Here is a 25,884-nt window from a genome sequence, read left to right on the forward strand (position 1 = left end):
ATGTTTCTGCTCCTTGTCAAGGTCCAATAAATGAGCCTAAAAAATGTCATACATTAAAAGGTAAATAATTCCTCGGGAGCCGATGACGACGGCGACATCGCGGCCATTTTAATATCGCAATATCGAAAGTCAGTGTTAGTAAAAAAAAAACTTCAGCTAGAAATCAATAAAAATGTTTGTGAAAGCCTACTAGAACAGCTGACCTTGACCGGGTGCACTTGAATGGCGGCAGGTGTTTGAACGTGATTCGTCATTCCCCAAGCGGGTGTGTAGACTTTTAATACCCGCCGTTTGTGTCCAATGTGTACATGACGACAACGCGATGTGCGTCAGTGGCACAAAACCAGCTTTTGTTTTGTCGTCCGTCATTAAGTTGAAAAGCAAAAATTCCAAACTAATGGGCCAGACGGAATATTCTGCCAGCGTTTCCTGTTTTAAAAATAACTTTGAAAACAAACGTTGAGGCAGCTGACGGACGAGTGCAGGTTCGACACAAGATGAGATAAGACGGGGAGAAAAAAAAATGAGACGCAAAAAAAAACAAAAACATTCCACTGCCGGGCGGGGCCTCGCTTGAGCGACGACTCCTCCTCCTCGTTGGCGCATGTATTTGAGTGCGGTGTTTGTGTGTGCATACTCACACACCTCAGCACACACACACGATTACACTTCCACACGCACACACACATATGCCTTGATGGAGATTGACAGTCTGGTGGCCAACAGGGCTCTTGTGAGGGCCAGAGAAGGTACGCATGCCATTCGTTTCTGCTTGCTACGCTAATGCTAAAGCCAATGCTAAATCCAATGCTAATGCCAATGCTAATGCTAAGATTTGCTGCAAGCTTACCGAGACTGCGTGACGTTCCTCCACATCGCAATTGCGCTTTATGCAAGAATTGAGCATTTGCCGGGTCGGGGGTCGTGACCTTGTGGGTCAAGAGCTCAGTCAACTTTCATCTTTATTCCTCGCATGCGTGCTCAAAGGTCACATTTGGATTTTGATGTCATCAGAGGAGAACGTCAAACCACGCGAAAATGTGGTCGCACAGGCTCGACCTGAGAGGCTAAAAATAGAACTGGCACAGTCTCACTTTCTCTCGCTCTATAAATACACACACACACACATTTTATATATATATATATATATATATATATTTATTTATTTATATATATATATATATATATATATATATATATATATATATATATATATATATATATATATATATATATATATATTTATTTATATATATATATATATATATATATATATATATATATATATATATATATTTATATATATATATATATATATATATTTATATATATATATACATATGCACAAGTAAACAACGAAATTGGGAGCGCTGCTCCGTTTGGCGCATCGTAAAATGAGTCATCAATGATCAAAGTAATCGTCAATACATTTTGCCATTGATTAATTGTTGCACTTTTTCGCATGTACGGGCGAGCGTGTTGGTCCGCGTTTTCATGTGCACGTTCACGTGCAAACATGTGTTTACGTGTGTGCGTGCAGGAGGCGGAAACAAAGGCCGAAGTTGGAAATGGCAGGAAATGCTTCGCTTCCCGCAAATCAGCCGATGTACCAACTTGGCTGCCAGCGTAGGTGCGTGCGTGTCGGGTGGGTCTGGGTCGGTTCTGGGTGTGCCTGTGCCATGTGACCGAAAGACTGTGTGTGTGTGTGTGTGTGTGTGTGTGTGTGTGTGTGTGTGCGCATTTAGTGCGGGACTTCTGGGACATTTGTGTGGAGCAGCCCATCGGCCGAAAGCTCTTTGACCAATTCTGTCTCAGCCAAGACCAACTACGAAGTTACGGGGAGCTGCGGCAGGCTCTGGTACCGCCTGCACACGCACGCGCTCTCTTGTAAACTCAGGCTCTCACACATACTTTCTCACTCTCACATAATTCCTCTCTCACTAATAATTCTCACTGTAACGTTCTTCCTCTCTCACTCGTACATTCTCTCTCCTTCTCACACATACTCACTCTCACAATCTTTCTCTCTCTCACTCATACACTCTCTCTCTCACACACACACGGTCTCATAAAAATCATACTCTCTGTCCCTCCTCACGCTCATTCACACACATTCTCTTGCACCATCACTCACACTCAATTTACTCTCACTCTAATTACCACAGGTGCACACTATTATTCTCACACCGTCTCTCTCTCTCACTCTCACACTTCCCCTCACTCGCACTCATACATTTTTTCTAACTCACACATTCTCTTACTCTCAAAAATTATGTCACTCGTGCATTCTCTCTCTCCCTCAATCACATGCTCGCCCATAAAACTCATACTCTGTCCCTCTCTCGCTTCATACACACACATTCTCTCGCTCTCACACTTCACTCTCAGTGTTCTCACAGTCCCTCATTCTCTCACACATACTCACCCACTGTCACATCCTCTCTCACTCTGTCTCACACTTTCTTTTACTCAAAAAAATTCTCTGTCACACCTTCTCTCCCTCATTATTTCTCTCATACATTCTCTCTCCCTCACACACACACACACACACTGCTCTCACATCCACAAACAAGTCTGTATTTGAAATGACAGTTGTTGTCTTGAAGACATTTGGAGTTGCAAGGAGAAGCAGATGGCATCTTTCAAAATGTAGTTTGGCGGATTAAAAATGATATTTTGCAACAACTTTTAAGGCTGGGTAGCAAAGGTTTCAGGTTTCCTGTGTGAGTAGTAGGATGTAATTGCAACCAGTTATTTGTCGAATTCCAGTCACACAGGGAGTGTGTCACACCTTTATCAAAGCCACACAACACAAGTTCCCTGGTGGAGGTAATTTGACACACGGTTTGTTTTGTCTCCAGGACCAATTTGAAATGCAGAAAGATGAAAGCAGACGAGCATTTGGACTAAACATCGTTCAAACGTTCTTCACCATTCATGTGCGTGTGCGCGCACGTCCTCAATTGCGTGTGCGCGCGTGTGTGCGTCCTCACCTGTTTGTGCGTGTGTGCAGACATCCCACTTTGTCCCCGAAGTGTCCAAATATAAGCGGGGCTGCATCTGGAATCTGGACAACGAACTTTGCTGCAACATCTTCCAGGCCTGCAAAGAGTACGTCCCGGGATTGCTGTCAGGAGGGGGGCGGAGCTTAGGACTCTGATTGACAGGCGTCTTCTTGCGTTCAGGGATCTTCATGCGTTCCTCAGCGGAGAACCTTTCCAGCAGTACCAGTGCAGCATGTACTTTGACCGCTTCCTCCAGTGGAAGATGCTAGAAAAGTGATTCATCGATCGATTCATTGATTGATTGATTGATTGATTGACTAACGTCTGGCTCGTTAACGTCATCCATATTTGTCCTCCAGGAGGCCAGTCACCAAGAGCGAGTTCCGGCAGTACCGAGTGTTGGGCAAAGGAGGCTTTGGAGAGGTGACCTCCTCATTCTTTTCTTTCACGACGAGTCTCGGGCTCAACCTTTGCTACTTTGGTTAAAAAGAAAACTTTTTGGGGTTTCAATAATATATGTCGACAGATTCCAATTCAAGCATGGGTTAGGGTTTGAATCCCGGGTGAGTGTTTTAAACAAGGGTGGAAATTCAAAAGGACTGAGTATAGAACCCTGCGGAACCTCAAGAGTCCATAATGCCTTAACCGAGGTGACGTAGCATGGTCAAATACTAAGGGTGTGCCCCCCCCCCCCCCCAAAATTGTATTCTCAAAATAATCACGATTCGATTTAGAATCATACAGGATCAATTTTAAATGTCCCCAAATCAATTTTATTTAAATTATTTCATACTGTCTTGCCCTTTTGTGTGTGCCTTTATTGGGAGTGATGTTCATGTTGTGCATGATTTGGCCAATTAGAGGCAGTGTGGTTCCAAACGTTGTGATACACTGTTAAGTTTTAGCCACATTGGAGAATAGAAGGAAAAAGTCATGATCAAGTTATTCCAATAAAAGCAGTTTTTTTTTGCAGCGTAGGGAGAGCATATGCCGGGGAGTCATGTTAACATGCTTCTCTGTGTACCTTCCTCTATGAATAGCCGTTCTTCTGGGTGATAAAAGTGCCGCGAGTAGCGCGCTAATTAGCATTAGCGAGTCAGACTGAAGTCGACCATGACGATTCTTTCAATTGAAGCAAAAATCATGGCCGATCAAATCATTTTTCATCAAAAAACATCGCAGACCCAACAATCGTTATCAAATCGAATCGTGAGACAGTCAAAGATTCCCACCCCGAGCTTTCAACAAGGACCGCGAAGAACCATACGAGCCTCTAATGGGTTTAGTGTAGATGAGTTAAAAAAAATAAAAATAATTGCTGCTCACAAGATCCCCAATCAAATATTCTAGATGATATGTAACGTCTTTGGAACTCCTGGCAATAAGTGCAAAGGTGCACGAGCAGCACCCTGAGGAACACCGCGCACGTCACGAGCAGACATTTGCGTTGGTTTGCTTCCCGGCCAGGTGTGGGCGTGTCAGGTGCGGGCCACGGGGATGATGTACGCCTGCAAGAAGCTGGAGAAGACTCACGTGAAGAAGCGGCGAGGCGAGGCGATGGCGCTCAACGAGAAAGAGATCCTGGAGAGCGTGGACAGCCGCTTTGTGGTGAGAAACTTTTTTTTTCATTGCGGACGACAGGAAGCTTTGCTTTTCACCCCAAAACCAGAACAACGGTTTGATATACGTATATTGGATTTGAGTTCATGCTGCGTGCGGACAGCAACGGTTCTTCCTCGTGATACGGACAACAATATGAAAACGGGAAAAAATGCCATTTCTGGAGAAATTGCGTGTGAAGGCTGTAAGAATGAATGAAAACCGGTGGAATAGATGGAAGAGCACATGGCGTGAAATGGAATATATTGAAGTTGGAACGAAGTGAATGGGATGAAAAATGGGGAAGTGAATGTGAAATGTAGAATCTCCCATTAAGAATGAATGGGGAAAAGTAAGGTACAATATCAGGAATTGTGGGTAAGGCGGGAATATTTGGAATAAGAACAATACACCCGAGAAAGGCGTGAATTTTTGGAATATGTTAAAATTGGAATGAGGACAATCGGATGAATTATGTGGAAGGAGATAGATGCCGAAAAAGTGGGAAATTTGAAATATAGGAATAACATGGGACGGCTGCGGCTCACATTGTCCGGTTCTTAGCGGAAAGAAAAGTCGTTTGTTCCTTTAGCGAGAACAGTTCAACAAGTCGCTAAGTGAGAGCAAATGGCAAAGTAAGACATACTCTTAAAAACAGTTGGGTCAGAAAGGACCCAACGCAACTTTTTGGATTATTCAATTAACCCAAAAAGTTGAGCCAAATGAATATGAATAACCCACAAAACAACCCCAAAATTTGGATGCTTTGTGGGTTATTCGTTGAACCCAAAAAGTTGGGTCGGGTCATTTTTGACCAAATTCATTTGGGTTATCCAATTAACCCAAAAAGTTGGGCCTAAAGAATAAAAAAATAGTTTCCTTGTGGCTTATTCATTTAATTTTACCCAACTTTTAGGTTTAATAACTCAAAAAGTTGGGCCAGTTTAATTTTGACCCAGTTCAACTGGGTTCATTCACAATTACCCAAAAAGTCGGGTCAAATGAATAACCTACAAAACAACCCAATTTGTTGGGTTGCTTTGGGGTTTATTTAATTTGGCCCAACGCTTTGGATTCAAAAAGTTGGGTCAGTTCATTTGTGACCAAAAATTCCATTAGGTTATTCAATTCACCTAAAATTTGGGTCAAAAGAACAACCCACAAAGCAATCCAACAAATTGGGTCGCTTTGTGGGTTATTATTTAATTTGACCTGTTTTGGATTCAAAACGTTGGGTCAGTTCATTTGTGACCAAATTCAATTGGGTTAGTCAATTAACCCCAAAATTTGGGTCAAACTAATCAACCACAAAAATTAGGTTGCATTTTGGATTATGAATTTAATTGGTTTAATCTCAAAATTGGGTTATTTTTGACCCGGTCGCTTTTGGACCGCAGTTATCTCCTGGGCCACGACGGATGACACTGACTCAGCCGCTGTTTGACCTTAGGTGAATCTGGCGTACGCCTACGAGACCAAACACGACCTGTGCTTGGTCCTCACCATGATGAGTGGCGGCGACCTCAGGTTTCACATCTACAACATGGGAACGGTCGCACTGGACGCCGGCCGAGTGCGTTTTTACGCCGCCGAGGTCTGTTGCGGCCTCATGCACCTGCACCGCAAGTCCATCATTTACAGGTGAGCCACGGCGACACGTCACATTTGTCGGCCGGGGACCTCGTAAGAAACCGGCCGTTTTTATTTATCAATCCAAAAAGATGCCCCGTCAGGATGACATGTTATTCAAATGAGGGGGCGGTCCTAAGTGTGTGTCTTGGGTTGGGCTCCGCTCTTGCAAACTGCCTTTCAATGGTGGAGTGGGCGCAGCATGAAAGGAATGTGAGAGCAGAGCATTTTTATGCATCGATTGATATTAATTCTATTTATATATTTATTTTGACATTTAATATTTGAGTCTTGTTTTTTATTCTTGTATTTATTTTGACTTTTATTTCTTCATTTATGGATATATATATATATTGATGTTTTTATTTCCATCTATATAGATTTTTTTTAAATCTTGAACTATATTTTTTAACGTGTGTTTTTATTTTCACTTTTATTCACTTATTCATTTTTATTTATTTAATTTTAGAGCGCAAGCTTTCCCCCCTTCAGAAACGGAACTCTCACTCACACCGCATATTCGTGACGGAATAACGTCAATAATTATTTCAGATTATTATTATTTTCAGATTTAACATTTTTATACACTAAGTCTGGAAAATGTGACATCTTTGCTGTTGGCCTCGCGCCATCCTCGCAACTGGACCGGTTAGCTTAGCGTTAGCTAGCACCCTTTTCCATCGTTCTCCAAAAAAAACGAATGAGGCTTGGTTGACAACCAAGAATTGCTCATTTGGATTTTGGCTAAGCGACTTTGCTCGTCTGCGCTTTACGATACGTTCCCAAATTTCTGCAATGTCATCTGTTCTTGTGGCTCGAAAAAGAAAAGCACAAGAGTGCGTCGCCAAACGACACGGGTGCGGTTGGCCAACAACCGTTGTAAATATCCACACACTCCTTATTGTCAATTATTTCCACAATTAGCTTCTTCCTTGACAACAGTCGAGTTAATTGCTATGTCAAGTCTGAAACGCCGACACGGCGCACCAAACTTATCAAATAAAAGTTTGATTTGATTTTTAAAAGAGAATCGTTGAACCAATTTGCGTCTAAAAAGAGAATTGTTGACCAACTTAATTGAATTGCTAACACGCAATTGAATTAAGTCCATCCAAAATTTATATATTAAGTTTAATGAACTCAATTGATTAATCGTTAATAACCTCATAATTCATTAAACTCAATAATAACTTGTTATCTTATTTCAATTGTGTTACCAATCTAAGTTGGCCAACCATTTTTTTTTTTTTTTAAGTTGGCTCAACAATTCTCTTTTTAGAGTATGTAGCATTGTTGTAATCAATAAATTTTGACAGCTCTATTGTAGTCCAAGACCGTGGACCTCCGCTATTCACGGGGATAGAGACTGGGCCAGCCAACCTTTAGCGAAGGTCCGCGATTTACTTACCTCCATTATTATTGCACTAGAAAAAGAAAACAAAAAAACTTTCGATAAGATCTCCCAAAAATATGTTTTGGGGGTTTTTCCACCTGCCTTCTATGCTCGCATGCCTCCACACCCGCACGGCATGCTTGTGTCTATTCCACCTCCCTCTGACGTCAAGCGCCATATCTTGTCTTTCAGGGACCTGAAGCCAGAGAACATCTTGTTGGACGAACACGGTACGCACACGCAATCTATTTTTAGCTACAATACTACAAGTTGGGTTTTTTTTCTCTCTAAGCAGGAAACAACACTTTAAAAAGTGCCGTTCGGGCGTGGTGGCCTACTCTATTTAACGTGTGACTTTGAAAACACCCTAATCTTGCATAACTACAACAAATGTTAGCGATAAAAGAAAACTCGTGTGTTTTTTTTTTTTTTCCTTTCCCACACACAGGACACATCAGGATCTCCGACCTGGGCCTCGCCATTCGGGTGTCCAAGAGCGGAGTGGTGCGAGGACGTGTGGGCACGGTGGGATACATGGGTCAGTTACTGACCCGATCGGGGTCCACTTTCAAGGCTTAGGTCAGGGGTCTGCAACCTGTGGCTCCGGAACCACATGAGAGGGCCTAAAGAGCCACATGTGGATTTCTTTAAAAAAATTAAAAAAAAAAGAAGAGAGAGAGAAATTAATATTTTGCATTTGTATTTTTTAGATAAAACATTGCTCAAATGAATTTATTTAGATTAAAACAATTAATAATTAAATATTTAAAAAATGTCAGAGTCCAATTTTTTAAGTTGCCATAAAAAGAGAGACAAAAGGGAGATGAAAAAGTTTTAAATATTACCTATAAATGTCCATAAAGTGACCATAAGATGTCCAAAAGGGAAAGAGCAAAAAATTACCACAAAAAGTACATGAAATTGACAAAAATGTCAGAAAATTTAATTAATTTTTTTTTAAGGCAGAAAATAAAATATTTTAAAACGTAACTATAGAATGTCCCAAAACAAAAGACATTTTTAAAATTACCATAAAATGTACACAAAAATTAAAAACAAAAGAAAAAGTGTCAAAAAAATAGCCATAAAATTTCTATTTAAAAAAAGAAAGAGAAAAAAAAAGACAAATAATAATAATGATAATAATAATAATAATAATCCAAAAACAGAAGACAAAAGGTAGAAGAAAATCAATCTGTACGAATTGGTTGCTGCAAATTTTTCAAACATGAACACACGCTTTCCTTCCTCACAATCTTCAAAAAAAAAATTCAAATTTTTTGTCGCCATCCATTTGGCCTAAAAAGGCTTTTTGACACAACAGATTGCTGACACCCGTTTCAAGCCCAGCGTTCTCCAACGTTCCGTGATCGACGGCACATTTGTAGTTGTGGCACAACACGGTACTGCACTGAAGGCAAAAAAAAAAACGGGACTTGCCTGTATGTGAGTGTGAATTTGCAAATGCGACTAAAATCTTCCTTCCGTCCCGCGCGCAGCCCCGGAGGTGATCGGCCACGAGTATTACGGCGCCAGTGCCGACTGGTGGGGTCTGGGCTGCCTCATCTACGAGATGACGGCGGGCCAGCCCCTCCTCAGGAAGAAGGGCGAGCACCCCAAAAAGGCCGACATGGAGGAAAGGATCAAGACCATGCAGGAGGAATACAACGAGCGATTCGGACCGCAGGCCAGAGATATCTGCTCGCAGGTCCGACGGCGTCACGCAAGTTGTCATGGCGACCATACATGCTGCGTTTGTCCACCAAAGTTGAATGCTGGCAACTAGACTCTTTCAAGTTATTGAATACTTTTCACCATTAGGCCATGTACATACGTAGCAGGGTATTTTTTTTTTTTTTAAACGGACATTTCCCTCCTTTGGGTGTAGAAAAAAAATAAGAGTCCATACCACCACGTTTGTAGAAAAGAAAACATCCACAGCTAACCGCATGAATGCGTTCTGAAGTAAGTTCATAACAATGCCAGACCTTAAGGTGGCAACAGTTCCCCAAATCCGATCCAATCAGAGTACGCCGCCTCTGGCGACGGCACTTCCACAAATTGGGCCTACAATGAGATGCATGCCAAGCCTCTAGGTGGCAGTAGTTGGCCAAATACTGCTCATCTCTTGACGCCGCACAAGCACGGACTGTCAGCCACTGATCTGTATAGATGCGGATCAGTGCTGTCAGAGCACACAAGACTTTTTTTAATTTATTTTTTTTATTAATAAAAAAAAAAACTTGTTAACAGTCAATGAGTACATCATAAACGGAGCATAGAGCAAATCAAAGATGATAAATATAATATAAAAATACAATTCTATTTTTTAACAACTTGATGTAACGTGTGCAGAGGACAACGTAAAACTTTGTTTACTGACGGACAAACGCGACCGCGGAGCCGGAGAACTACGCAAATTTTCACTTTGGCCGGAATTTTTTAGAAAACTTTGTTTGTAAAGAAAAAAATCCCCGCGGACGTGTGGATGACAGGGCAAGCCGCAGAAAAATATCTCCCGTTTGCAAAAAAAACCCGGCTGCGTGTGTACATGGCCTTCTTCACTTTTAACTATTCTATTCAATTGTACAACGACTTATTAGGGCCACACATAAATTATTTTTAAAAAAATTAGAAGGGGAGTAATATTGCGAGAATTTGTATTTATTTTTTGCAAATTTGCCACTTTATAAACTGGCAAATTTGCAACGTTATAGAGTGGCAAATTTGTGAGTTTGTTAGTCAGCTGATAGGTGATCAGGAAGGGTTGTCGCTCTAGATGCCGTGTATGACGAGTAAAGTTTAAATTTTCATTTTAGGAAGTGTTTCCATTAGCCAACAATGAATCCTCACGTTAGACTATAGCTAAGCTATTAGCTCGTACGTTTCTGAGTTTTTTCCTCGCCAATTTGGCAATTTATAGACTCGCAAATTTACCACTTTATAAAGTCGCAAATTTGTGACGTGTCATAAGTTTTGGAGTTTTTCTTCTCGCCAATTTGTCACTTTATAAACTCGCAAATTTGCCACTTTATAAAGTCACAAATTTGCGAGAGAAAAACTCGCAAATTTGCCATTTTAAAAAGTGGCAAATTTGTGGCGTGTCGTAAGTTTTTTTCTGAAAAATTTGCCACTATAAAGTGGCAACTTTTTTTCTGCTAATTTTACCGCCCCTCTGAAAAAATATATACAAATATGTTGCCCAATACACCATTGTATAATTGAGACCAACCAAGGGAACAACCAATAAATTGACTAATCAACCACTACAATAATTATATGACCAATGTACCAAACAAACAAAACCCCTAACTACCTCACCAATTTACTACCAATCAATTCTCTAATCAACCATCATTAAACTGAACAATCTACCAAATTATCCTACTAACCAAACCAACTAATCGACTAACCAATTAAACAAGCAAGCAACCAACCAAACACTCAGTTGACTAATGCACCAAACCAACCAACCATGGTTAGTTGATTAGTTAACTAATTAATTGAGAAGTAAGATGGTGATTTTATTGGTTGCTTGGATGAGTTGAACCGGTTATTCATCCGTCTGCTGGCAAAGTGGCTCCCAAATCTTACGTCAGGTTTGGATTCAAGTTCAACAACCGACAAGTCCAGTTGCCTCCACTCAACTTTTGTGGGTTGCCGTGACCCGAACGATTGTGAGTCATCACAGATGAAGCACCAGATGTTGACATTGAGGTCTCGTCAACAGCTGCTCGTCAAAGACCCGAACAAGAGGCTGGGCTGCCAGACGTCCGGAGGCCGAGACGTTCAGGCGCATCCGTTCTTCCAGGAAGTCAACTTCCGCATGCTGGAGGCGGGGCTTGTAGAGGCGCCATTTAAACCTGACGTAAGTGACAATTTGTATATATTTTTTTTTTTTTTTGAGCTTGTTCCGTAGTAGTGAGTGCGTCCGTTTGCGGTGTTGTGCAGCCCAGGCTGGTTTACTGCAGCGACGTGCAGGACATTGATGAGTTTGCTCCGGTGAGGGGCGTCTCCATCAACCAAGACGACAACAACTTCTACGCCAAATTCAACACGGGACGCGTTCCCATTACCTGGCAGAACGAGGCCAGTCACCCTTCGCTCGACAGCCACACGCGCAAACGTTTGTCAGTCCAGCCCAGCCTGACGTTTGTTTCCTCTTTGTCGTCGTCTTCTTCTTCTTCCGCAGGTCATCGAGTCCGGATGTTTCGACGAGCTCAACTTTTTTGGACCCAACGGTTCTCGGCCTCAAGACCTGCAGTGGACGCAAGAGCCCGGAAGTCCAAAGAGCAGCCTGTTCAACAAGATCTTCCGCAAACTCGTGAGTTCAGGGTTTTTTTTTTTTTTTAATTAAGGGGAAGTCAACCTTAAACAATTCTTGACAATTTTATATGTTACCTCACTGGTCTTTTGTTTTAAATGCAAACAAACAAAAAAACATGACATTCGGATTAACATTACATTTGTGGAATATGAGTGATGAAGCAAAATCCAGCCTTTTGATCCATCTCAGGGGGGGGGCGGCCATTTTGCTACTTGCCGTCAACTGAAGATTGCAAATCCAGGTCCAGAACGTAAAAACCCTGTTACAGTTTGGCTTTAGCCCTTTGTCCTAGCTAGGCGAGCTCCCTAGCTAGCTGCCCCGGGTGCTTGTTTACCTGCCAGGGAGCTAGCTAGCTAGCTAGCACAAAGGGCTAAAGCCAAACTGTGGCAGGGTTTTTACGTTCCGGACCTGGATTTGCCACCTCTGGAAGCTGAGCTGTGATTGGTTGTTACCTGAGACCTGGTCAAGAAAATCTCAAGATCAGCAATAGTGTTCCTGGGTCAATTTGCAAAATGCTAAACTGTGTCCTCTTGCCCCACAGCACCTCCCAGAGGCGGGCGAGGACGGGCGACGGAGCCCCCTGCCCAACAACTTCCTCGCGTCGGGAATTGTGTCTGCGCCAAATTGAAGACTGCCAAACGACAAGCAAACCGTTTAGCGTGTACGGGTTAGCGCGGCCTAGCGTTCGTGTTGACGTTTGACACGTTTTGTAAATGTACTGTACAGTGAAGCCTCGCTTTTGGTCGGGCATCAGGACCAAGACCCGTCGCAAACATATTTCTTCTTTTGTGTTTTGTAATGAATTGCTTATATTAATGGTTGAAACCCTTACGATACCCCAAACTAGGATTCCACAACATTTTGATCTCACCTCTAAAAATGACCCTTAAAATGAAATGATTTCATTTCAAAGTGAGGACGCTGACATTTAAAATAGCTCATAAGTCACTAATTTGCTCCCATTCTTGTAACTATTTGATTCCATCTTTTCATAGTCCAACACTGAGCAGTTTAGTGAACAGCTTAATGAAGGCGATGGACTGGCCAAGACTTAAACCCTATTGTGGGGCTTCTTCAAGCTCAAGGTCTACAACATCCATCAGCTTAGTGACACCATGATGGAGTGGAAAAGGATCCAATTGGGCTCAATTTAGGCATTTTCATGTAGGGGTGAACTCACTTTTGTTGCCAGTAAAGTTTTTTTGTGCGGGTATCTGCAAATTGAATTGAAGGCTTTTAAGGCTGTAAGGAAAATCACTTGGGGTCCGATTTGGACGCTAGCCTCCCTTGCTAGCACGCTAGCCTCCCTTGCTAGCACGCAAGCCCCCCTTGCTAGCACGCAAGCCCCCCTTGCTAGCACGCAAGCCCCAGCCCACTTCGTGGTTCATTAGCATATGCTAACATCATTTTCGTTTTGGCCGATGACAATAATAGTCTGATGAGCCAAACGTAATCCATGTAGCCTATTTTTATTTCAGTCCACTGAAAGAAAAAAAGAAAGAAAGACAAACTGTGAACAGGAGTTAAGCGAAGGAACTCAAAACGTGACACACAAAGCGACGTTAAGAGTGTCGTTCGGTGTCACCTGTCAATCAATCAATAAAAGTGACAAGAAAAGTGAACTGGAATCTAATTCAGCGATGCCCAAACTTTTCCCGTATAAGTGCGGGGAAGTGATCCCATTTTGCTTAATTGGTCCAAAAGTATTTATTAACGACAAAAAAGAGGGATCCTCTGTTCATCTATCTACGGCAGTGGCATAAAAGCTCTTCCATACTCTAAAAAGAGTTGTTGAACCAATTTACAAATTTTGACCAACTAAAAATAATAATAAATAGCTTCAATTGGTAACAAACAATTGAATTACGTTAGTCCAAAGTGAATACTGTATATAAAATTGTATTAATTAGGAGTTCATTAAACTTTGGATTAACATAATTCAGGTGAATATATTAATCGTAATAAACTCATAACTAATTAAACTTAATAAATTAACTTTGGACTAATTTAATTCAATCGTGTGTTACCAATTTTTTTTTAAAGTTGATCGACAATTTGATTTGTTATTCTTAAATTGGTTCAACAATTTTTTTTTTTTTTTTAAGAGTCCTGTCAGAAGGTACATACTTTGACCCGCTTATGAACTTTTATTGGACATTTCTGTGAAGGTTGCAAAGCACTGATCAACTTGAACTTCCCGTCCGCTAGCAAGTGTACCAAAAAAAAAAAAAAAAAAATCCAAGTAATGAAAAGAAGCTGCCTGTTTCCACGGATGCGTGCGGGTGGCTCATCCCTCCCAGGGCGGGCTGCGGCGTCCGTCCACCTCCGTCTCCACGTGGTACAAGGCGTCGGCCAGCGTGTGCTCGATGACGGCGCCCCATCCCATGTCGCTCATCTGCGGACCAAACAACAAGTGTCGAAAACGGGCGGCGGCGGCTTTGGCGGCTTTGGCGAGGCAGCGAGGCGCTTACCGGCTGGAAGGTGACGTCCTTGGGGGCGTGTTTGAAGTGCGGCCCGAAGTTGACGGACACCTGAAGGGATGGATGGCAAGGGCCACGACTCGTGAGAGACCAATAGGGTTTTGTTCAGGGCCGATTCCGATACCGATTATTAGCAGTCAAGGAGGCCGATAACTGATATTTCAAGCCGATATTCATTTTCAGTAAAAGGGAAAATATTAGCGTCAAAATTTTTATTTTTATTTTCCTGGATAATTAGCATGTGTGAAGCTAAATTAAAAACTAAGCAAATAATAGTTCCCCAAAAATTTCTACTGTAAATAAAGTTTTCCAAAAGTTCAACATAATTTCTTGATTACATTTTTTTTTTCATATATAAAAAAACATAGGGAGTTCCCAGTGCCAGCATCATCTTTTATTAAGTGGGGAAATTTAAATAAACCCACAAATGAAAAGTTCCATGTATCTGACAAAATTGCAATTTGGGGTTTTCATCAGGGTTTGTAAAAGTTTCAAAAGATCTTCGCATACAGTGAATTATTATTATTCTTTTTTATAATTATATTTTTTTTTTGCGGTAATATTTTCTCTTTTACTGCAAATGAATATCAAGTTGAAATATCGGTTATCAGCCTCCAATTTTCTTCAACAGTTTTTTTTGTTGTTGTTAAAAGGAAGAAAATATTTATCCGTGAGGTGCGGTGCCAGCTGAAGCGTTAAAAGAGGCGGGACCCACCGTGCAGCTCTTGTAGAGGGAAATGGCCGGGAAGTAGATTCCTTCAAACAGGTTCTCGTAGGCCACGCCTTGGCTCGCGCCGTTCTTGTAGAACACCATCTGCCGGCAAGCACATCACAAGCCTCAGCGCCACTTTCACCTCCACGTGCACTCTCTCAAACAGAGGCCGGCTTTTCCGGGGGGCCTAAAAACGCTCAATAGTAATGCACCTTTTTGTAGTCGAAAAATGACCAGGACAGTTACTTCAAATTTATGGAAATAAATAAATGAACTGGTTGACTGGTTAGCACGTCCGCCTCCCAGTGCAAAGGTTGTGAGATCAAGTCCGGGCTTCGGCCTTCCTGGGTGGAGTTTGCATGTTCTCCCCGTGCTTGCGTGGGTTTTCTCCGGGTACTCCGATTTCCTCCCACATTCCAAAAACATGCATGGCAGGTGAATTGGACACTCCAAATTGTCCACAGGTGCGATTGTGAGTATGGTTGTTCGTCTCTGTGTGCCCTGCGATTGGCTGGCAACCAGTACAGGGTGTACCCCGCCTACTGCCCGAAGCCAGCTGGGATAGGCTCCAGCAACCCCCGCGACCCTTGTGAGGACAAGCGGTACAGAAAATGGATGGATGGAAATAAATGAACAGTTTCAAGCAAAAATATTCAAACCCCTAACGTGGCTGTCATATTGACAACATTTTTAGCCTCCTCTCATCTACTCTAAGTGCGTTTATCTCCGATAACACCCAACCGCCATCTGCACGATTCTTTTTTTTTTAGATTTGCTCTCACCCTGCTGGGGCTCATCGTCTTCAGGCTCTTCTCAGCTTTGTCCACGTAATCTTTCTCCTCAAAGTACAAGTAGCTCTTGAACTTGATGAGTGCCTGGCAAAAGAACAAGAGCAAGCTGTCAGGAGTGCGGGGGCAAGGCGGCCCGGGGGGGGGGGGGGGGGGTTCCGGGCGCGTCACCTTGTCCTTGTAGGTGTCGGGCAGCGCCCGAGCCGTCTCGGTGCTGTCGGGAAGCTCGATGAGGAAGCCCAGAGTGTCCCCTTGGCCGTAGCCCGCGGAGTAGTGCTTGCCCATGGACTGGTGAAAGCGTGTGCCCTTCTTGCTGCGCCAGGAGTAGCTGAACTTGTCGTAGCCCAGCGGCGCCTGCAGGTTACCTGCAAGATCACACGCAAAGGGCCTATTGCTCACAAATAAATAAATAAATAAATAACACATCTTATTGCAATCCCTAAATAACGCCTTTGCGTGGTGCATAACGGAACAAAAATGCAATGCTAAGCTATCAAGCCATATTAATATCAGCTGAGTTTTCAGGGTAACTGGTGGGGGGGGAAAAATGTGATACTAAGTTAACGCACTATATTTCGGCTGCCTTAACAGGGTAATTAGTGTAAAAAAAAATGCTATGCTAAGTTAGCATACTATATCTGCCTTTTCAGGGTAACTAGTGGAAAAATGCGATGCTAAATTAGCATGCTATATTTATTTTGGCTGCCTGTTCAGGATAACTAGCGGAAACATTTTAATGCTAAATTACTAAATTAGCATCCATCCATCCATCCATCCATTTTCTGTACCGCTTGTCCTCACAAGGGTCGCAGGGGGTTGCTGGAGCCTATCCCAGCTGGCTTCGGGCAGTAGGCGGGGTACACCCTGAACTGGTTGCCAGCCAATCGCACGGGCACACAGAGACAAACAACCATACTCACAATCACACCTATGGACAATTTGGAGTGTCCAATTCACCTGCCATATATTAGCATGCTATATTAATTTCGGTGCTAGGTTAGTGAGTGCTACATTTTATGTCTGTAAACTGAGCTTACTGAAAGCAAGTGATTTCTAACGCTAGGCCTCGTATTGGCGTCCTTCGGCATTGGTGCAACACAAAACAAGTATGGTGGCCTGATTGGATACAACTATTCAGCAAAGGTTGCATTTTAAGGTAAAGAAAGCGCTAATGTGTAATTCCTAAGAGTTAATTAGCGGCTCTGAAATTGCCATACTGCACTGTACTTAAACACGTGAGATGCTGATAAATGTGCTCCTGAATACCAAGTAGACCTCCGTCGTGTGGTGCTCATGCTAAAAAAAAGTTAAGAGTGACAACTGACTCACCGAGAGGCTGGGACCAGCCGAGCCGGGCGGCCGTGTCTGGCGGCATGTCTTCCACGGACACCTCGAAGTACCAGGATCCCTTGCGCACGCCATGGGAGGCGCGAACCATGGAGTAGCCCTTCTCACCCGTCACCGTCAGACGGTCGTCGGAGATCTTCAGCTGGGGCGCTACGTGGGAAAAGGAAAGCAAAAATTGTAAATACAAATTTCGATTTTTTTTTCTTTCTTTCTTTGGTATGTTGACGTTTGCGAGCTGACCTCGGTCGTGCAGAGCCAGCAGAACGCGCTCGTACAGACAGGCCCGGTACAGGTCGCCCGGGATGGGCTTGCCCGCCCAGCAGTCCAACTCCAGCTTCTCCGGGTCAGGGGCGTGCGGGTCCGGCTCGGCCAGGATGTAGCGATAGCCGTCTTTGTTGAAGGGGTGCTCCAGTGGGTAGCCGTGGGGGGGCAGGCGCTGGGCCGAGAACAGCGGGTCGCTGCAGGGGGGAGGCGCAGGACGGCACGTCACGTTCGAAGCAGTACAGTCAACCCCCGGCATACTTGCGGATTTTTTCCTCCCCCCAGTATTTGTTCTTATTTTTTAGGGGGGAAAATATGTAAGAAATATTTGCAAAAATTTATGAATATCAGTGTGTCTAAAAAAGTTGAAGCAGTTGAAGCACTCAAATATAAGAGATGTCACCATCTAGTGGCCGTAAAAAATAGTGACATTTTGAATGGCCACATACAATATATATCTTTTCTCATATTTCCACACCCCCTTTGCAAGAAGCAACAACGCTTGGATGAATCTCGTATGCAAATAGTCCACGACATGCCCTTACTGTACAAATGGTTGCCGGCGAACAGCCTGTGGCCAATGCTAGCGGGCTAATGTGGCTAACTGATGCAAACAGGACACGAGTACAGAACATGTACTTTGTGATGAACAAAATTTTACATATATAAAATTAAAATGTGAAAAAAAAACTGAATTTTCATTCATCCTTATACGATCCTGGGGACGAACGTGGATCTTTACCAGGATTGAAATTTTTCCGTACGACAGTCTTGCAGCAATATCTTGATAACCATGACATGAAACTCCCGAGGTACCTGCGTGTCCTCTTGGTAGCGCTGGCGGTGGCGCCCTCTTGCTGTTGCTGCTGCTGCTGCTTACGCTTGGCTCCTCTTCCTTTGCCCGCCACTGGAGCCAGAGCGCCTTGGAGAACACGACGAGTCAGAACATCTTGCATCCGCAAAATACACAATTTCCATATTTGATCTTAAATTCAAAATCAAGTCGGGCTGGCTGATTCAGCAATTCATTTGACTTTATTTGTCAGGATGATTAAAATTTTCAGACTTTACATAAAGTACATTTTGACTTGGGGGGGGGGGGGGCAAATCTTGTTTAGAATAATGTCTAGGGCTGCAACTAACAATTATTCAATCAATCAATTAATCTATCAATTAATTTTTCAATGAAACAATCGGATAAAAAAAAACTAACATTGAAGTTCAATCTCTTTATGGAAATACAGGATATCGTTCCAAATTGAGACTGCGGGAAACACACAACCAAATTGATAATGATAAAGTTACGAGTTTGGTGTGTAACGTGTCAGAAAACAGGCACGTTCTTTATTGTGATTTTCAAAATAAAAGCTGAGATTTGATTATCTTTGTGTTTATCTTTAATCAAAATGTGACATTTGCAGTCTGCTTTCATGCAGGAGTCCAGAAATCTGAGAATAGATGCTCTTTTCTCAGGATGTGGAAAATTTTCAGTAAAAAGAAAAAAAAAGTTAATGATTAATCAGTTATCAAAGTAGTTGTCAATTCATTTGATCAATTGTTGCACTTCTAATAATGTCATTTGTTTTTTTTGATTATTAGCAAAGGGGAGAATTTTTTGTTGTTAAACAGAGCTAGGTGGGGGGAAAAAAAAAAAAAACGTAAGGCCTCATCACCCAGCCCCAACGCACACGCACGCGCACACGCACACACACGGTACAGCAGCAGGGTATCGGGAACTGTGTGAACGGGGACGAGGCAGGGGGAGGAGGAATTAGTCAGCGAGGCATCTTCCAAACGCTACAAGTCTTTCCAGCTCATTCATTTGAACATCGCATATTTCTACATTCGGAATGCAACTGTGGCAACGAGGTACGCAAAAAAAGGCTGGTAGCTTTGGATGGCGGCAAACAGGAAGTGGCACGTGCGAGGACAACGTGGCCCGACGGGCGACCTTCAAGGGGAAAAAGGGGGTGAGGGTGTTGGGACGCCATAAGCAACAGCTCGCCACCAAACAGGAAGCTGCCCGTGCAAAAAAGGCTGGACACAGACTACATTGAGCACGATAAAGGAGCGGCCATTTTGTTTGCGCTAAGGATGGGCATTGGACGACGCGGGCGCAACTTTTCCCCCCTGAATTAACATTGACTATTTTAATCATATAATTAATGGCGGCATCCTCCGCAAAAGACGCTATTTTGACAAGAAAGGCGAGTAACCGTCCGCGAGTGCGATGGTGTCTCCTAAGCAACATGGCGTGAATGACACCGACTTGCGGGGACGGTCGGTGCCCTCAAAAACGGGGCTACAACAAACCAGCTGAAGCTTTTAAAGAATTACGACCACCTGAGCGATGATGCGGAAAGCAGGACATTCTGAATATTTGTTCATGTCTAACTAACGGGTCTTGTTTTTTTTTTTCATTTTAAATAATGCAAGTAATTAGAAAAAGAGGAGAATGAGTGTGCGCAGTGGAACAAAAAACGTGGACGACGTCTACATAAGATGAAATGTCGAAAGAATTAATAATAACGCGCTCTTCAAATTTGCCAGGCAAAAAATGTTGCCCAAAAAAAATGCCTTTTTGATTAAGTGAATAATCAACATTTTAAGATGTGATTCATCAGATTCAAAATGTAATCGTTTGGCAGCTCTAGTTTAAACTGATTTAAAAACAGTATACATTATCGTTGCGTGAACATTTTGCACAGGATTTATTTTTGAATCAATAAAAGCTTTAAACGTTAAATGTTTGTTGGGTTTATTACTAAAATTAAAATCATAATCACCAAGAATGACTGGGATAAAAAAATGTATTTTATTTTTTTGTCCATATTGCCCAGCCCCAACTAAAAGTTGACATAAAAAAAAAAAGACTAAAAAGCTTGACTAGACTAAAAAAAAACATGAACATGACGAAAGCTGATAAAAACTAAAATAACAGCTTAACATAAGGACTAGACTAAAACTAATTTTTTTTGCTAAAAACAAAGTAAAAAAGGCCGGCAAAACCAAAACTGCACATTTGCAAGTAGTCATCATGTTAACGCTGTATGTAGCATCATAACGTGCACTCTTTCCTCCTGGCTTCTCCTACACGATAGCGAAAAATGTGTGACATAATATTCATAAAACGGGCGAGGGACGATCGCGGCAAGTCGTGCAATCCGTTTTTTTTTTTGTTGTTGTTTTTTTTTTTTTAACATAATTGTGTCTTTTTCATGCCCATCCCCATTTGGCTTGAAATCAAACTGAAGCTAACGACAAACAGCTAACTTGCATCCAGCGGGTCACATGACAACAACAACAACAACGACGACGACGACGACGACGACGGCGGCGGCGACGGCGCACCCGTCTGCCGCCGCAAAAGCGAGCGTTCACCTGAGTAAGAGGATCCACCTGGGAAGACACAACGTCAATCACGGTCAAGCGCGTCTTCTCGCGGCCGACCTTAAGTGCGCTGGAAGGAGTTTTTTTTTTTGGCTGGCAAACTTTTACTGACCGTTGAGGCCTCCGGCGGTGGGCGTGACGGCCGTCTGCTTCTGGGAGTCGTACGAGGGGCCGATGGTCCCGAGGTCCTGCACGGCATCGCCCACACAACCAAATTAAACGGGCCGATGAGGAAAATCTGCTCTGATTATTGCTCACATGGACAAAACGAGGTTCGAACCTGACACTTCCAGAAATATTTGTCAACATCTCCGTCAAAAAAACGTGACTTTTCGCCCGATCTAAAAGTGAATTAGGGCTGAATGATTAATTGCATTTGCAATTAAGTGGCGGCTTGACAAAACGCGATTGCGTAATTGTGAAAAGCTGAGATTTAAATGCCATTGAAACTGAGCGGAAGAAAGGAAAGGGGGGGGGGGGCAGGAACGTCACCGCTGGCGCCATAAGTGCACGTCATTTTGGTGAGTTTTTTTGTTTCATGAGACCTTGAGACGAGTGTCTAACATGATTAATCTTGGTTTTAAAACAACACTTCACCGTTTGATGATTTATGGCTTTTCGGCTGCCGTAGTGTCGCGCGTTTCGTAAACCGAGTGTAGACGCAAGTGTTTGGCAGCGGCTGATCAATTTGAGTTGTTTCATATTTTGAGACTAAAATAGGTCTGCATGTGGCCCTATGATGCCCCGAAGGCGCTTAGCTTACCAAAACAAGTCTGTGCTGCCTTCACGGCCCGTCCAGACCATGGGAAACTACCCAATCCCATGACCCACCCACAAGGATTGCTACAGAATGCGAGCGATTTTATTATTATTTTTTTACATTAAATCGTCATATAAGCAGGTATAACAACTTTGATTACACTTGTGAGTTTACTGACTGGAGATCGCTATGTTTTATTTTTTTAAATATGTATATTGAATGTATTTATTGATAAATGCATTTTTTAAAAAAAATTAAAAGTTGGATATGTTTTGGTAAATTGTAACTAATTGTAGTAGAAAAAAATTGCCATAATAAGGCTTCATTTGCCTTTATCTTAAGATATTGTAACCTATAATAGATCTGATATTGTTTATTATAATTAACTTTTTGTTGGGTAAAAAATTCGCATATGATTGCACAATTTGGGGGGGGGGATATTGCGATTAGATTATTTTTCATAATCGTTCAGCCCTAAACTGAATCTTATTTAACTACTACAATAAACTTTACATACAAATCGTAACTATTCATTTCAATGCCATTCTAAATTTTGGGGTTACAGAGACAATTTTATGTTTTTCAGAAAACCACTCCGCCATATTCTGTACATATCCCACCAAATGATTGGGAATTTTTTAAATATTATTTTATTCATGTATTTATATTACAGGAAATCACTCTGGACTAATTGTAATTACCGTAAAATCCTGTTAATAAAACGCACTAGTAATCCAAAGTTTTTCTACAATACAAACAATTTTAAAAAAAATCAAACATGACAACCAGGCCAGCGTTAATACCTGGTCCAGCAGGCCAAACTTGGGGTAGTCCTCCTCGGAGTCTTTGCTGCCGGGGTCCGGGTGTTCCTTAACCAGGAAAACATCTCGCTCTTTGCTCTGGAATTCAAAAAAAAAACATTTTTTTTTTAAGTAGCATGAGGACACATGCTAGCGCCGCCAACGTGAACCGCATCCGGATAGTGACACGCTACCATGGTCTTCACGATGTTGTTGGGCCACGTCAGCTTGCCGGGTCTCTGGCGGGTCGTCATGCACTCCCAGTACTTGTCGATGAAGGGAATGATGTCCTGCACCCGAGTTGGAAGACGTCAACATTGGAAATAGAAATAGTTTTTTTGCCAGTGCCAGCAAAACAATTACATTGACTGTAAAGGCATGATTATTAAAAAAAAAGAAGAAAAAAATGCAAATAAAAAATAGAAACAAATAAATAAATAATTTGTGCAATTACTATGGTTTTAACGATATCTTAACATCACGTTATCACGATATGAAGAAGACGATACGATAATTATCACGATATTGTGGGGGGGTTGGCGATATTTAAAAAAAAAAAAAAGCTCACAATATTCTAAAAAAATGAGCTCATACACAAAAAAATAGCACAACATTGTGCTTTTGTGCATATTAGCAATGCGGAAAAACAACATACGGCTAATAAAAGTAAAATATTGAGGAACTTACTTTCTAATAAGTTGGGCGATATGGGCCCCAAAAAAAATCTCAATGTTTTTTCAAAAAACTCGATAACGATATTCACTCCCAGCCCTATCACGTGTAAACACTTCCGGCCCGTCTTCTTCACTGCTGGCGCCGCCGAGGTAACATGCTCGTATTCTGTAAATTCAACTTACTCACTTTTATTTTTTTACAGGCAACATATAATAATTCCATGTTTCAATAATAAGAATAATAGTTCTAATAAGAATATGACCATTATAATGTTAAAGCACTCATTCATTAGCAGTCACTCAGGCTGCGGGTGCAAATAAGGTGGAGCTGAATTTTGTACAAAGGAAAAACTACAAGAATCAAGCCCTGTTCCCCCCCGCCCAAAAAAATAAAGCAAAGTCAAGTCAATGAGTCACTCCCCAAAATGGGGGGGGGTGGGGGGGGGGGGGGGCAGAGTTCATTTTAAAATGAAAAAAAAAAAAAACGTTAATTTAAAAAAAAGGAATTCATTATTTTGAAATGAATATGAATTGTACGACTCCAAATGAGCGCCGCTCACCTTGTCTTTGGAGAACATGGTCTTGGGATGCTCGTCTTGGCTCCGGGACCTCCATGTCAGGTTGGCCAGCGCCGTCAGACACATCTCCTTCAGGTCTGCAAGCACAAAACCAAACAGCGGCTGAGGACCAAGCCGGACCGAGCCGGACCGAACCGGACCGAACCGGACCGGCGCGAGGAGACGTACTGGCTTGTTTCCTGAGGAAGTAGGTGTTGCCGCTGTGGTGGCAGACGTTGCAGTGGAACACGTAGTTGGTCATGAAGGGCAGACAAGTCCTGCAGGGAAGACGGCGGCGTGGCAACAGAACGGCCTTGAAATCCTGTCCCTAAGATTTGGATGCGGGATTTCTGTGTTTTTACATACGTGGTGTTGATGGCGAAGGTGTCGGCGGTGAACCACTTGGTGCACAAGGCGCACTGCAGCTCCACCTCGCCCAGTTGCCGTCCGCTGTCCTCGTCCCCGGAGCCGGTCAGCATGTCGGCGGCCTCCGACGTGTCGCCCGCCGCCTCCTGAGCCCACACGGCCACTCGTCACGTGACAATCATCGCAACAACGACATAATCATCATCATCATCATCATCATCATCATCATCAGATACTTGCCAGGCCCTCCTTGCCGCCGGAAGACTCCGTGTCCATGCTGACGGGAAGTTCACTGAACGCCGCCTCGCTACGGAGTTACATATTTTCCATTAGAAGTTCAACAGTTAACGACAACATAGAAGTTGGGTCCATGCGCATTAATAAAATGTGATTTGATTGATAAACTTGTGTACAATATAGGACCTAAGAACATGAGAAAAGAATGTAATTGCGCTTTTTTTAACCCTCAATATTGCAATTGTGATTCCAATACCCGATTATTTCTTTCAAGGCCTCCTTCCCGTGATTTTTTTTTAACAAACACAAGCAATAAACCTATCTCTATTACAATAAAAAAAAAAATCAGATTTATGCCTGCATCGTAATTAGTTGATTGGTATCACTGGAAAAAGATGACATTCTTTAATATACTTAATTTTAAAGGTTATAAAGCCACAAAATAATCCTGAGTAAAGTAGACGCCTCATTAAAGCTAATTCCCTTCAAATTAATTTTTCTCTCCCTCCATCTCGGCATATAATGGAGGAGGAGGGAAGGAGCAAGACAAGATACTGCAAATAAAGATGCCTTTTTGCTTTTATTAATGTACTTTGTCCTAAAAAAAAAAGTGTCAGGGGTACTAGTTAGCCTCAAGGACAACACTGAGTGAGTCTGTTCTAAAAATAGCTCACCAATGATAGGAAACTGTGACTTACTAGGAAAGAATAAAAACAAAAGAATGGTAGCATTTATTGATTTCAATTTAACACGGGACACATTTCTTCTGTACCAGATATTTTACATTTTGTCTAAAAATAAAATAGATTTTGCTCAATGGGGAAAACAATGCTGACTATTTACAAAAATATCATTTCAGAGCTGTAATTGCTTACAATGATACTGTACTTGTAATTACCACGATACTGTACCGCAAAATTTTGCTCACGGTTGTTATACCGTCAGGATCTAATATCGGTCCATACCTACATGGTTGTTTATTTTCTTTCTTTATTTATTTATATTGACTGATTATACAAAGCACATTTGGTGCAACGGGACGATTTGCAGATGAGCAAAAACAGCTAAATATTTAAATAAAACAATTATAAACAAATTATGCCAAACACACCATGAAAACGACTAAAGTCTACTAACTTGTGGTCTTTTTGTGTTTTGTCCCACGTTATATTACGCCATAATATCATTTACATGCAGACTTTTGTTAAAACTAGCGTCAACTTGATCACAGGCCTGCAACATTGCGTGAAATATGTTTGGCATCATAAGATGAATCGCTAGGAAATATGAACATATTTTTTGCTTCCCCAAAACAAAGCTCGCCGCTTTTTCGCCGGCTCATTCTGCACTACTACGACGACAACTAGCCAGTTTGCGGACCGCTTTAGAAGCCAAACGGCGTCGAGACGTGCTTCATAAGTGCGCCGTTAAAAACGTGATATGTTCTCGCCATTAAAAGCATTTCAATGTGTAAAAGAAGCGAACATACCTTCTGGCTGCGACTGTTTCAGTCACAACTGTGCTGCCCGCCTCTCCTTCTGACGCCATGTTTGAATTTG

General features: G+C 42.3%; 2 protein-coding genes across 3 annotated transcripts; one reads left to right on the top strand and one right to left on the bottom strand.

The window, feature by feature from the left end:
- Positions 1-608: 608 nt before the first annotated feature.
- Positions 609-13,575, top strand: grk5 (G protein-coupled receptor kinase 5). Its single transcript, XM_086096218.1, has 16 exons — positions 609-749; positions 1,541-1,630; positions 1,746-1,858; positions 2,862-2,939; positions 3,014-3,111; positions 3,186-3,278; positions 3,365-3,428; positions 4,473-4,613; positions 6,055-6,245; positions 7,819-7,856; positions 8,075-8,164; positions 9,126-9,334; positions 11,357-11,494; positions 11,578-11,715; positions 11,819-11,950; positions 12,495-13,575. The coding sequence occupies exons 1-16, from the start codon at positions 698-700 to the stop codon at positions 12,579-12,581; spliced, it is 1,752 nt and encodes a 583-aa protein (XP_085952344.1). The 5' UTR covers positions 609-697; the 3' UTR covers positions 12,582-13,575.
- ash2l (ash2 like, histone lysine methyltransferase complex subunit) lies at positions 13,404-25,884 on the bottom strand. 2 transcript variants are annotated; one of them, XM_086096216.1, is made up of 17 exons: positions 25,815-25,884; positions 24,329-24,395; positions 24,089-24,234; positions 23,912-24,000; positions 23,726-23,820; positions 22,686-22,781; positions 22,495-22,590; positions 21,044-21,119; positions 20,923-20,940; positions 18,358-18,463; positions 17,521-17,738; positions 17,263-17,430; positions 16,105-16,298; positions 15,928-16,020; positions 15,149-15,247; positions 14,425-14,484; positions 13,404-14,348 (listed from the first exon to the last, which is right to left on the bottom strand). In XM_086096216.1, exons 1-17 carry the CDS (start codon positions 25,871-25,873, stop codon positions 14,241-14,243), a joined length of 1,788 nt encoding a protein of 595 aa, XP_085952342.1. In that variant the 5' UTR covers positions 25,874-25,884; the 3' UTR covers positions 13,404-14,240. The 2 variants fall into 2 exon arrangements, with proteins under 2 accessions (XP_085952342.1, XP_085952343.1); XM_086096217.1 differs by lacking the exon at positions 20,923-20,940.

This window comes from Leptonotus elevatus, chromosome 15 (genome assembly GCF_054856555.1).
Source record: "Leptonotus elevatus isolate MCC_2025b chromosome 15, RoL_Lele_1.0, whole genome shotgun sequence".
NCBI classification, from domain to species: Eukaryota; Metazoa; Chordata; class Actinopteri; order Syngnathiformes; family Syngnathidae; genus Leptonotus; species Leptonotus elevatus.

Bases quoted from the DNA above. Each gene is read 5' to 3' on its own strand.
- ash2l (XM_086096216.1), bottom strand. From the start codon at position 25,873: ATGGCGTCAGAAGGAGAGGCGGGCAGCACAGTTGTGACTGAAACAGTC. The intron at 24,001-24,088 runs GTATGTAAAAAC...TCTTCCCTGCAG, and splicing joins ACCTTCGCCATCAACACCAC to GACTTGTCTGCCCTTCATGA. The intron at 14,349-14,424 runs GTAAGCGCCTCG...TTTGGTCCGCAG, and splicing joins AGGACGTCACCTTCCAGCCG to ATGAGCGACATGGGATGGGG.
- grk5 (XM_086096218.1), top strand. From the start codon at position 698: ATGGAGATTGACAGTCTGGTGGCCAACAGGGCTCTTGTGAGGGCCAGA. The intron at 3,279-3,364 runs GTGATTCATCGA...TTTGTCCTCCAG, and splicing joins CAGTGGAAGATGCTAGAAAA to GAGGCCAGTCACCAAGAGCG. The intron at 11,951-12,494 runs GTGAGTTCAGGG...CTTGCCCCACAG, and splicing joins ACAAGATCTTCCGCAAACTC to CACCTCCCAGAGGCGGGCGA.